Source organism: Drosophila santomea, chromosome 3L (genome assembly GCF_016746245.2).
Source record: "Drosophila santomea strain STO CAGO 1482 chromosome 3L, Prin_Dsan_1.1, whole genome shotgun sequence".
Lineage (NCBI taxonomy): Eukaryota > Metazoa > Arthropoda > Insecta > Diptera > Drosophilidae > Drosophila > Drosophila santomea.
In genome coordinates, this window is record NC_053018.2 from 4,974,731 (window position 1) to 4,987,718 (window position 12,988).

Consider the following 12,988-nt stretch of genomic DNA (forward strand, 5'->3'; position numbering starts at 1 on the left):
GTCATACTGTGTGAATGAATGTGAATTCTATACAGAAATTGTGAATATGTGAGTGAATCATTTACAAAGTCGCCGTGTTACAGGAGGCACAACAAAGCCGCCACCGCCTCCTCCGCCGTCGATAAAATTAATCTAATCTACACATCGCGGCGAACAGCGCTGCCGCAGCTAAATTTTCAACAACCGGCGGATCGGGTCGTCGTCAATCAGTAAACACTCGCCCGAAGACGCCGCCGGACGTTCCAGTCCCTAGTAACCAGTAAGCCAGTCGCCAATCGCCAGTCGCTAGTCCAGAGATCTCACAGTCCGACGAACAAACAGCAAACAGCAGAAATGGTGGCCCCCTCGAAACTCAGCCAGGTGCTTAGCTACCAGAACTTTGTGCATGCCGTATCCGGAGCTGCGGTGAGTGGGCAAATATTTGCCGGCTAAAGGTCTAGATGGTAACGGTGCTAATTTGCATTTGGTCAACTCTTCACAGGGCGGCTGCATCGCCATGAGCACCTTCTATCCACTGGACACGGTGCGTTCCCGCCTGCAACGTAAGTGCCGCCAGAGATTTGACAATCCTCGAGCTACTAATAATCTGCAGTGGGAACCCGATAAGCGGGCCACGCTTTGATAATTTCTATAAGCACACGTCTGCGGGCGAGTTCAAATTCCAGCATTTGAAACTTTCTATTGATGATATGTTAAGGAGCATTCTAATCAATTGCCCGCACTAATCCAATTTTAGGTGCTGCTTATAGATGGAATTCGATAGCGTCTAGTTTATGTGGCGAGACAAGATTGTGATTATTATATTTCTGGATGGGTTAGGGAATAATTAAAAGTGATATCGAGGCTTCACTTTACAAGGTGTGCGCTCTAGTTCCTCAAGTACACGAACAGTTTATATTATCTGAATGCATAAATTTTGCAGTTTTATAAAGCCAATGGACTTTGACTTGTAAAACGAAATAATTAAAATTTTTAACAGAAATAAGTTATGTTCACTAAAATTCTCAAAAAAAGGGAGTACTTTTTATATGAGTAAACGCTCATAAAGAAAAGGTTTTTGTAAGGTGAAGCTTGATGTATTTTTTAATGACAATTGTAGCCAATATTTACTGCATATGCTTGCATATACGACTAGAGCGCTTTCAGAGTTAATGCCAGAAATTGGATAATTATCATAATGGGGTTCAGGGTTGGGTTGATATCACTGACTCGTAGTATGCGTGACAAGTTAAATTAGCGCTTAAACCAAACACACCTGAAATACACTTTTTTTTCCGAATCTCCAGCTTAAAACTTATTGTTTTCTCCAACGAATCTTTGCAGTAGAGGAAGCCGGCGAGGTGCGCAGTACCAGGCAGGTGATCAAGGAGATAGTGCTGGGCGAGGGATTCCAATCCCTGTACCGAGGTCTTGGTCCTGTGCTGCAGAGCCTGTGCATTTCGAACTTTGTCTACTTCTACACATTCCATGCCCTTAAGGCGGTGGCATCGGGAGGCTCCCCATCCCAGCACAGCGCTCTCAAGGATCTGCTGCTGGGCAGCATTGCCGGCATCATCAATGTGCTCACCACCACACCCTTTTGGGTGGTCAACACGCGACTGCGCATGCGCAACGTGGCCGGAACGTCGGACGAGGTGAACAAGCACTACAAGAACCTGCTGGAGGGTCTCAAGTACGTGGCCCAAAAGGAGGGCATCGCCGGTCTGTGGTCGGGCACCATTCCCTCCCTGATGCTGGTCTCCAATCCCGCCCTGCAGTTCATGATGTACGAAATGCTTAAGCGCAACATTATGCGCTTCACTGGCGGTGAGATGGGCAGCCTGAGTTTCTTCTTTATTGGCGCCATTGCCAAGGCCTTCGCCACGGTGCTGACCTATCCGCTGCAGCTGGTCCAGACCAAGCAGCGCCATCGCAGCAAGGAGTCGGACTCGAAGCCCTCCACTTCGGCGGGACCCAAGCCCCGCACCGAGAGCACACTGGAGCTGATGATCAGCATACTGCAGCACCAGGGCATCCGTGGTCTATTCCGCGGTCTGGAGGCCAAGATCCTGCAAACAGTGCTCACAGCCGCTCTGATGTTTATGGCGTACGAAAAGATTGCCGGCACCGTGGTCATGCTGCTCAAGCGCAACTGAAAAGAGGCTCTAGTCTACAAGTAGTTTTAGTCAATTAATGCTAACGTAAGCTATAACACAAACATACACATTCTGACATAGGATATGGCCAGCACACAGACTCTCCAAAGTTTAGTCGCTAAGCGTCAATGGATAAAAGAAAAAAAGAATAAATAGTTAACAAAAGTAAATAATAGCTGGTTCATTTATTTATATTCGTCTGCACAGCAGATGGTCCATCTATAACTATTGCTTTATACCATTAGAATTGGGCAGGTTGGTGATGGTCTCAATACCTCTTGTTCCTTCAGTTAGTTCTTGGTATCTCCATTGTCAGTTGATTTATTCTTATCATTACTAGACTGGGACTCCTCTGGAGATGCAGTTTCTCCAGTGGTTTTCTGTTCCTCATTGTTGCCCTTGGAGCCCTCCGAAGACTCCGACTTGGCATCTGAAGATTTCTTATCGCTAGGATTGGCCAGCTCGGCCAGATTGAACTTTTTGGACTCCAGATAGTTGTCGATCACGCTAAGCAGGCACCAGCCCCTCAAGACCTCCACGATGATGGATTTCTTGGCCTCCTTCAGGTCCACCTTGTTACCCACGTTCTTGGCGTTGACCAGCTCGGCCAGTTGGGTGATGATTTGGTCCCGCTTGATCTGCTGATTGTAGCGATGATTGAAAATGATGCCAAAGCTGGTGGGCTCCTTGAGGAAGTGCTTGTCGAAGAGCAGTCCGGCGGCAGAGATGATGTCCGGCATGTTGGCGCGGCAGACGACTTCGATGGGCACCAAACGGAGGACAAATCTGGACATTGACTTGCCGGTGGTTGCTATGTCCTTGATTATGTGTTTACCCAGGGCCACCGGATCCTCCAGTTGGGTGCGGATGAACACGCAGTTGGTGGTGTTGGTGTCCACATTCTGGAATCGCACCTTGCGCTGGGAGAGCTTCTCACGGCACTTGGCGGCAGCTGCCTCCAAGTCGTCGTCGTCGTCGTCATCACTGGCACCTCCAGCCGCCGGCTTCCTATCATCCTCTCCCGCATCGCCAGCCGCTCCAGCTTCCTCTGGCTGCTTTTTTTCCGGCTCATTCTCTATCTTTTCCGGGCCGTAAAGTATGTCCGCATAGTGGTTTAATAAATTGTAGCATTCGCGAACACATGCCTTCTCGTTGATGTTGCACGTGGCAAAGAATCCACGTTGGCCGGGCTGGAGCACCTGCCTCTTGGCGTGGAAATACTTCTTCTTGTTGTTATTGAACTTTTGGTTTTTGCCCATTTTCGATTTCTTTGCTGCGGGTTCCATTAAATAATAAAACGTATTTTGCTTTACCGGCTGTTCAAATAAGAGAGACCGTAAATATAATGGCAATAATGCCGCGCTTTAAATAATCTACTAAAATTGGTAGAACGGAAACAGGAAGGTATGGTCACTTTAAAATTGAAAATATTGAAAAAAAAAATTTTTAAAAATTAAAATTTTTGAATTGCTTAATCAGAAATAAAACATAATTTCCTAGTATTAAGGAATTGCTTAATCTGAAGTCAAATTTAATTTCCAGTTTAGCTGTGCTTCTGGTCAATTACTTTTAAAGTAAATCTCGGATTTAAACCCAACCTTTAGTTCAAATTTAAGAAACATCCATTTGCAAAAGGATCAAATGCCGATCAGCTTTATGATTCATTTAATTGTAGTTACTTTTATTAAGCCGACAATTTCTGCTCACATACATTTGCCGTAGTCTGTCACTTAAATTCAATTACTCTCATTCCATTTGATGTTGTAAACATTATAGCGTAATACGTATGTGCCTGTTTTCGGTTCGAATTTAAAATTAGATAAATTTAAGAATTTTGGAATTATTTATTTTCTGCGTTCGCACTAAGATTAGTTCATCGTCATTCGTTTACATCGTGTTATTAAACGTAAGAAAAACAGAATTCAGTTTCAGAATCATTTTCAGTTTGTTTGCACACTTAAATGCTAAAGCATGGTAGCATATATATGCGAAATGAAAGTACAAAATACAGATGGTGAAGGCTGCTGAATATCTAACTAAAGACCTATCTCGCTCCGCCTGGACTTTATCCGCAGACTTCCGTTTCAAGTTTTTGATTGTGGTTTACCAATATACAGCGGTATATCATATTAATGTATAAATAAATGTATTGCAAAGTGGCGTCGTTGCCGCCCGGCTTTGCTTTGACTTAAGCCTTAATGTTGTGAACTTAATGGTATAGGGGTACCTAAAACATAACTAATCAATCAGATGCACTATCTCGGCATGAATGCGCTTCTCGCGTCCCATTAAACATAGTGTGTGAAAATGTACAAGGCCAAGAGCAATACAAAATTATGATCAAATTAAGATTACGAATTATGCATAGAGTGGTTTAAAGTAAAATGTACAATTGTTGCTATTTATATAAAACAAGCTAGCGCGTTCTTTCTGCTTCCGCAATTGCATATGCCGCATGTCATGCAGGATTGCCATAACTTTTGCCCACATATCCTTGAGTCTCGGTTTTGTATATTGGGTACATGGGATGTGATCGATGTCCGCTCGCTTAATCTTTGCATATTTACCAATGTTTTTAGTGCTTAAATTTGAGGAAATTGCACACTGCCGCTTTTCCAATTTGGTCTGCGGGAAAGGTGACAGGTGCTCCTAAGGCCAAGGCCGAGAACCGAGCAAAAGTAAGTATTATCAACACATTGCCAAATGGATTGCACGTGAGAACGTGTTCACAAGATTACTTTTAATGTCCAACGGCCGTAGTGTCAGTTTTAGATTTTCTTTTCATGCTCTCACGTATTCAAGTGCCATATAAATCTGGTTCCATATATGTATATAAATAGGTGTTATCATGATTGTTGTTGTGAAGAGGGAAACGTTGCGGTGCTTACAATTAGGTGAGGTATGCTCGTAGGTGCATATGACTATAGTATTTATAGTATGATATAGCTTGCACTACCATAAGAGCAATGACGTTTAAAATCAAAGTAAATATACAAAGCATACGAAGGGTAAATGAATCGAACTTAGCTTAGGTCAAATGTACAGTGTTGTGTGAAAGTTAGGTGTGTTTGTGTTTCCTATGTTTTGTGTGGTATGGCTGTCCGACAGAACGCAAAGTTATGACAAAAGTACACAAATCAATCGAACATACGCAAGAGTTTGCTGAGTAGGTAACATTTAAAACCGCCCGGCTGATTGCCCGCCCCGAAAATGAACTTAATCCTAAGCATAGAGCGTGCACTCAATATAACTCGTGGGCACAAAGCCCTCGTCCCAGCCATTGGAGTTGTTCTCCCGCCGCACACGCGTCCATCCATCTCCTTGGTCGATCTCGATCACTTGCAGTTCCTCGCCCTCACTCATGGGTATGCTTCCCTCGCTGGAGGCTACAGTGGATTAAATACAGCATGTATTAGATGTATTTTGCCGCAAGCATTCTTTCCACTACTCACCTTCAAACGGATACAGGGCTCGACATTTTCCCACTGGATTAAGGGTCTCCACTTCCGTTTCATAGTAGGTATCCTCGCCAATCGCATTTTCGTTGGCGCTGCCCTGTCCAGATCCTGGCAGAGATGTGTGCGAAGTGCCAAGGCCACTCTCGGGACTTGCCGAACTGCTGGATTTCACCATGGAAAAGGCAAAATGAAACGAAATATTTGAAGAAGTTGCAATTTGTACATTATTAAGTGTCATCATGTTTGGTGTAGAGCAATAAAGATCAAAAATCAAGATTTACTACAAATTAGAAGTATACGCAAATTGGTAATTAAATTTAAAATAAATTTTCTTATATCTTTGGCTTATTGTGGACTTTCTGGGCCGTGTTACTTGTTTATATGCTTTTCAATGAGTAAGAACCAACACCGAAGAAAATGCCACACACCGTGAATAGTGCAGTGATATTATGATCCAATTAAATAATACAGATTAGATATGCGATGCCAAATCATAATGCTACGATAATGTATGAACGAGTATGTTTTTGTGGGTGAAATATATATATATATAAACATTGAACGTAGACTTATGAGTGTACCCGTTATTGTTATTATTATGCCCATTTTGTATTTGCGCCACATTATCCTCAGAATCTGACCTGCTTAAGCTGCCAGCATCATCGGGCTGGTCGTCGCCATCATCATGATGGTCATCGGCACTGCCATTGGAATGTCTAAAAGTGAGTAGTATTCAGTTATTGGATTACTTATGGTATTAGTTAAAATTGATGTTAACCCACCTAGAGGTTCGATGACCGTTTTGCAATTGATTTCGAGTCGCCTGTGGACTGCTGGTGGCCGTCGGCATTTGACTGGCCTTCTCCAAGAAGCCCTGGTACTTCTTCAGATCCACTTTCAGCTTCTCCAACTTGTGTTCCGACTCGTTCAGTTGTCCCTCGACGGTCATGGGATTGCCCAGCGAAGAGTTCGCCTCATAGACGATCTTCATCTTCATCAGGCCATCCCGTGCTTTTGTTTCCTGGGCGATGTTTTGTGTCAGTTCGGCGATCTTCGCCTGCAGTTTCTTTCTTCGTTGGTTTGGTGGCAGATCGCTGAAGTCCTCCTTTTGTCCATCCGCAGTCAGGGAATTCTATGGCAATTAAAGCTTGGTTAGTTAATTGAATCAGAAATATGTCTAATGATATCTTTACAAGTACAAATCAGGACTAAAAGACAAGACATTCACAAGACACAACAATAGTTGCACGCAGTGATTAGAATCAGTACGAACAACAGAGGAAACTGAAACATCAGATAAAAATATCAACACAGCAAAACAATAAATGCAGATTTTATAAAACCCAATGCCCCGCTTTCGATATAAATCAACCCAGTTTCGAATTCAACAGGCTATACAATGGTTTCATAAAGAAAAATTATGGAAATGGAAAGAAAGAGAAAAAAGGCGATAAATCTAGTCAATCATGCGTTGGAATTCGAGAGCTAATGGCACATAAAAAACAGCAATAAAACAATAATAAATTAAGAAATAGATAAATAATGTGTAAGTGTGCTGCTGTTACTGTCAGCTAGTTGGCCAACAATTTACTGGTTAATTTAAAGGCTTAACTATTTGAGGATAATTGGTGGTGTTCATTTTTAGAACTTGACTATGTTTAATCAAGCTAAGAATATGCCGATCATTTGCGTTGAGGCGTTTAAAGTGAAAGTGGCTCAGACTATTAATTATTGTTAATGGAAACGATATGCTAGTGATGGTTAAATTCTTATTTAGCTGATTGTGATTAGTAGATAGCGAGATAGTGGTGTTATTAAGATTAATCGTAAGGGGCTAGTTTAGGCTAGACTTAGTTAATGTTAGTTATGTTATTTAGTTGGGAGAAAGCTGAAAGATTCATCATACCTTCATGGTGATACAGGCTTCAATTATCTGCCGTTGCTATTGGCAGCGAATTGATTTAGTATTTATTTTGTAGGTTTACATTTTTTTTTTGAAATTGTATCACATGTTTGTCGGTTGTGTGGTGTTGTGTTCGTGTGATTTTAAGCATTTAATCATTTTAAAATCGAATGGCAGCAACAAATATGTGTACAAAGGTAGAAAATCAAGAGTTAATCAATTAATATTCGTGAGTTATAGAAGAAGCTTTGGATTTTTGGGATAAGGTTGCAGTCGGTGAAGGGCGAACTCAAAGCACAAAGTATTAGTAAATGAGACAGACACAAAACATGGCAATTCATAAGCAATCCGAGGAATCAGGCGTTGTATGTATATATGGAAATGCCGATCTGGTGGTGGAGTATGAATGGAGAGGACACGCCTTGAGGATGTTGGACACTTGGTACTTACGGCAAGAGACAGAACCATGTCCAAGTGAAATAAAGATATGGTAATCGAGATTCGATCAAATTAATATAGAAATAGAACGGAAAAGAGAGAAGACTGGATGAGTAAACCATAAAAAGACACAAACCATAACCAAGACCTACGACTTATCAATCGAACATCGAACTTAAGAACTAATCAAGAAGCGTCTCAACTCAAGGGGCAAGTGCACAGAATGGAACGGACAAGTGTGGCGAACTGAAAACTCTGGACAATAGAGATAGTCAGGCAGGGGGCATCGAGTCTAAAACCCACGGAGGTATCCCAAAGTTAAGCCCCTGGAATTGGCCACGGATTGCCTCACCTTGTTGCTGCCGAATATGTTGAAAATGCCCACGCGTTTCTTCAGTTTGTTGGCACTCATCGTGCCCCTAATGGTCAGGTGGTTCGATGTCGAGTTGCTGTAGTGCGAGTCCTGCACGGAATCCGGATCGCACTTGGACAGATCCTCGAAGGGTATGTCCCTTGGTGGCGTGAAACCAGATTGATATCTGCAAGGTGGGCATACAATGTTAGTTTAAGATTCATATAGACTTCGTTAATCGTTTCCAACCTTTCTATGACTTTGAAGGTATCCTCCTTTTCGTTGATGGACTCGCCGGCCTTCACGATGCCCTCCATGCAGCGGGCAATGATTGGCGCCACCGATGACTCCACATCCGCCGCTCCCACAATGAATTCCCTGAAGCCACGTGTGCGCTTCTCGTCCAGCTCCTGCAATCGATTGAGTACCGCGGGCAGCAGCATGCTGAAGTGCTGCTGCTGCAGATTGTTCGTCTTCTGCAGCTGATTGGCGTACTCGTTCTTGGCATCGTCCGACTGCTGAATCTTGGTCGTCATCACGTTCTTGTAGCGCTCCACCTCGGCCCGGCTGAGATTGAGGTCCATGTCCGCCCGTTTGTAGCTGTCCACCGCCTTCTCCGAGTCGCGGTAGGCCTTCTCGTAGTTCCGCTTGGCCCGGTCCAGCGAGGAGAGCTGTGCGGTGAGGTTCTGCTGCAGGGTGGCACCATCGCTAAGGCATTTCTGCAAGTACAGATGGGTACGCATGGGTTATTACATAAATTGATGTTTTTTTTTTTGGGAATCCCACGCACTCACCTTGCGATCCTCGCGCAATGTCTTGGACAGGAGCGTCACTCCCGCGATGATCTGCAGCTGGAGGGACTCGGACACCACCTCGCGCTGTCCCGCCAGATCGCCCACCTCCTTGAGCAGATTGCGGAACGCTTGCACCGATGTGAATCTGTAGTGTGGAATGAGAGCATGTGAATCAGTTCGACCTACGCCAATTTGCGCCCGAGGAGTACTACGAGTGGTTGTGCACCGAGAAAAACAGCGTTTATAATAGTGAACCATAAAAGGAAAAAACCAACTAACACTTTTATTTTCATATGCCTTTACAAGTGCGACATATTTTTCTCTGTGCAGACCTTTAGCGTTGTTTATGAACTCAAGACAGTCCATAGACGAGGGCCCGATTTATGGCGCTCTCGGATTGACAGAGTTGGACACGCGCTGTGGAGCACCCACGCGACTCCGGATCTCTTCTGTATGTCCGTCCGTGTGTCCGTTTGTCTATCAACGCCGTCTGTCAGAATGGCCACTCTATATGGCCGTAGGAACGGGGCATAAATTTATGGATTTTACAACTGAATATGGCAAAGCGCTTGGCATTTCATTACCAAGAGTTTCACTTGGCTATCGCCATGGCTTCGCTATAGCTTCATTGTCATGTTACACACATGCCACACTCACAGATCTATTTGCGGGTCATGATGTCAGTTTGCCAGTTTGTCAGTTTGCCAGTTGGGCCAGATTTGCATGGCGTGTAATTAAAAGCCCAGATTCCCAGACCACACATAGTGGCACCACTTGAACCTCAGCCGAGTTCCAAGTGGATTTTTCCGCGCTAATTGAATGGCACAGAGCACGCACAATTAGAGCAAAAGTCATATGAGATTATCCCAACCCAAATCCACTTAGCACTTTGCCAACAAATATGGCAAACAAAGTGCAACAAATTACGGATAATTTTCCAAAACATTTAACAAACGAATAGGGTAAAGGAAAATACAAAAAAACAACAACAAAAAATCAATTATACTATATGGTATACATTGTATCGTTTTTGATCGCGTTTTTTGTTATAATGCTTACTCATTGTCTTCCTCCTCCTTCTTTTTGGGCTGGTAGTTTTTCACTAGGCGCCTGCAAAAACGAAAGGTAAAATCAAAATCATGGCATTAGTGAAACTTTGTTTATGCAAAGAAAGATATAGTAATAATAGTAGTAATATTAATAGTAGCAGCACAGCAGCGCATTTGCATTAACACGAGACTTTTCATTTTGCGATTGCCAAGGCGGCTCACGCAAAAGATTTCACTGCGCCGCGCATTTTAATACAGTTTCTTAGTTTTTCAGTTTTTCAGTTTTTCCTCACAGTTTCATGCGGCGGCTTTGTGGTCTAGTTGCTACTACTACGGGTACTCAGGTATACTATAGCATACTCTCTTCCATACTCCAGCTCAAAGTACAAATACACACAGAAAACTAGCTAGATTTTAAATTAAAAAGGTAAGAAGTTTTCTTTTTTGATTTGAGCTGCTATAATGAATATATATAATACCAAATAGTTGAAAGCTATATAACAATTTTATGCAAATAAACCAACATTGTCTTTGTAAGCATTAGTAAGCTTAATAGTCCCCCGTACTTTAAACACACTTTTGCAAGACATTTAGAGACACCACGACTTCTTTCTCAGTGCAAAACTGCACCTATAGCCGCCGCAAGCAACGTTAGACGCGTAATGATAAAGTCATTAAAACGAGTCAAGACGGTAGCTCCCAGCCATATCAGGGGCCATAGTTCAGTCTCACCAGCCAGGGGGAGAGGCAACTAAAACTGAATCTTAAACTAAAGCTGAGACTGAAGCTTAGACTAAAGACTGAGAGACTGAAGCTGAAGCGGAGTCATCAAGCAAAGCTGCGACTCATGGTGGGAACTCGGTGCCAGGCAGTGGGAAACCAGCGATTCTCCCCTCGTTTGAGGCGAACACCTTGACGGGGCAACATAATCTTCGCTTAAATTAAACAATTATGACGAACTGACAGCCAACACCGACCCACGCTGCCATGTTGGGCAATCGACTGGGTAACCGAAGCCTAATCCCATTAGGTTCCCCACATGTCCCACGTTGTCCAGTTCTGCTGGACAAGCGGGCATTGGGGTTTGGAGATTGGGGATTGGCCACTCAACGAGGCAGTCGCGTGTCAATTGCGTGGGGCAGGTCGTGGTGGTGTCTCTGCTCGGGTGTCACTCAATTTAGTGCAGTTTACAATTTACAGGGGTGCAGCAGCTCTCGAAAATTCCCGGGATCCATAAACATAAACGTCGTATTGGCGGTAATTGAAATGCGCCACAAGTGAGCGCATATGTGAGTGCATACAATTAACTATTTACGATTATTGTTTATGGCAATCGAGCGTTGTTCTGTCGCCAACGAGGTCTGCAGCCAATGTACAATAATGTCCAAGACAAAGACTTCGATTAAATGCGTTTTAAGTTAAGGCCTTTTTGCTTTTTTGTTTTAGCCGGGAATGGAGCCTGCTGGACAGCTGGGCAATCAGTTCCACAAGTGGACGACCTTGTGCTCATTTCTTGGCATCACGTTTTTTGGCTTTACTTGTATATCGGATTTACATTAGCGAGAACATTAATATTCGACTGCCAAAAGCCACCAGACATGCCACAAATGGGTGAGGCCAGTTGCAACTAGAGAAATATTTATATTTAATTGGCTATTTGTTAAGACCAAATTTGGCAGCGACAAGAGTATTAATTCGTTTTAATGCCTTAAAAGTAACTAAAAATAAAAGCTGGTGTTTAGCTGTTTAGAAGTGGTTAATCATTTCAATTACTTTAAACTTTCAGTCTGTAAAAGCATTTGATTAATTGCTGTTGAAATGTATTGCCCAACAGTTAATCCCCTAATTTGTATTCGTTATAAATGACAGTTTTATAAGGGGGAGAGGACTCACCTTAATTTGCCGGCATATTCCGTTTCTATGGCCACTCGATCGCGCAAGAAGTTGGCAAACTTGTCCAGAGCATCGATGCCTCTGTTCGTGTGTATCGCTAGATTCTCGTTCTGATCCTGAAAGTGTAGAAAATGTGCAGATGGAATCTATTAGTAAAAGCTTCGGCTGGGTAAATAACACTTAATGCCTTCTGACATTGAGCCAAGGCAAATGCGTAGATATATGCGATAAATGCTGTAGATTGGGAACAGCGCAAAAAATAATACGAAATTAATCTAACTTTTTAATTAGCTCGATATATAGGAAATTCGCTGCGTAGCAAATGGAATTCACTTATACGCGAGCACTGTGGATAAAGATCTATCTTATACAATGCCATAATGAATCGGTTCATTGGGCTTTCAAGTTGTCTTGAAGACTGAACCATTAACTCATTAGCCTTAAATAGGAGCTCTGAATTTTAAACGCTACTAGTCGACAATTTCGAGTGATACAATTTGAAATTATGGCATGGCTATTTGCAAAGATGTGTATCATTAGTTTACCGCTGACACAAATATGGGCAGTCACTTCCTCCTCGTCGAGCGTTATGACATAATATGGGGGCTATTTTCTTTCATTTTTGCTTTCTTTTGCTGCCTTTGTGGGCAATTTGCAACACTTTTCAATACTATGTTTGTCAATAGGCCGACCTAACAACAATCAAAACAAACTGCGCTCCACTTTTGATTTCATTTTCGCACGCTGACAAAACAACAAGCCTGCAGAGACATCAAAAGACGCTGCCGTTTTGGCCGACTTAGCTGCCAATCACGCCCCCAAACGCAATGGCAAGCAGATTTGAATGTTAAGTGAATCCAAAGGGTAAAAAAAATCCCTCTAAAAAACCGCTTAAATGGCACACAAACAAGACGTGTAGCCAATTTGCATTTGAAGTTCAGCTGAGCAGCCGAGAAATTAACATCA

General features: G+C 43.0%; 3 protein-coding genes across 9 annotated transcripts in view; 1 reads left to right on the forward strand and 2 right to left on the reverse strand.

Annotated features, from left to right (window-relative positions):
* The first annotated feature begins 5 nt into the window (after nt 1-5).
* On the forward strand, nt 6-2,308 carry LOC120448964 (peroxisomal membrane protein PMP34). Its single transcript, XM_039631223.2, has 3 exons — nt 6-405; nt 482-542; nt 1,324-2,308. The coding sequence occupies exons 1-3, from the start codon at nt 334-336 to the stop codon at nt 2,133-2,135; spliced, it is 945 nt and encodes a 314-aa protein (XP_039487157.1). The 5' UTR covers nt 6-333; the 3' UTR covers nt 2,136-2,308.
* LOC120448963 (THUMP domain-containing protein 1 homolog) lies at nt 2,292-3,482 on the reverse strand. The gene has a single exon (XM_039631222.2). It carries the CDS (start codon nt 3,419-3,421, stop codon nt 2,426-2,428), a length of 996 nt encoding a protein of 331 aa, XP_039487156.1. The 5' UTR covers nt 3,422-3,482; the 3' UTR covers nt 2,292-2,425.
* A 1,357-nt stretch (nt 3,483-4,839) lies between these two features.
* The window catches only part of LOC120447535 (formin-binding protein 1-like), a 31,710-nt gene continuing 23,561 nt past the window's right edge, over nt 4,840-12,988 (reverse strand). For 2 of the 7 annotated variants that reach the window (XM_039628972.2, XM_039628974.2), the window contains 9 exons: nt 12,023-12,138; nt 10,140-10,190; nt 9,081-9,225; nt 8,536-9,005; nt 8,287-8,473; nt 6,376-6,725; nt 6,175-6,309; nt 5,588-5,754; nt 4,840-5,521 (listed from right to left, as the gene is read on the reverse strand). In XM_039628972.2, coding sequence (XP_039484906.1) covers nt 5,358-5,521; nt 5,588-5,754; nt 6,175-6,309; nt 6,376-6,725; nt 8,287-8,473; nt 8,536-9,005; nt 9,081-9,225; nt 10,140-10,190; nt 12,023-12,138 — 1,785 coding nt within the window. In that variant the 3' untranslated portion in view covers nt 4,840-5,357. The remainder of the gene's footprint in view (nt 5,522-5,587; nt 5,755-6,174; nt 6,310-6,375; nt 6,726-8,286; nt 8,474-8,535; nt 9,006-9,080; nt 9,226-10,139; nt 10,191-12,022; nt 12,139-12,988) is intronic. The other 5 variants (XM_039628979.2, XM_039628975.2, XM_039628978.2 and 2 more) reach the window with 5 other exon arrangements.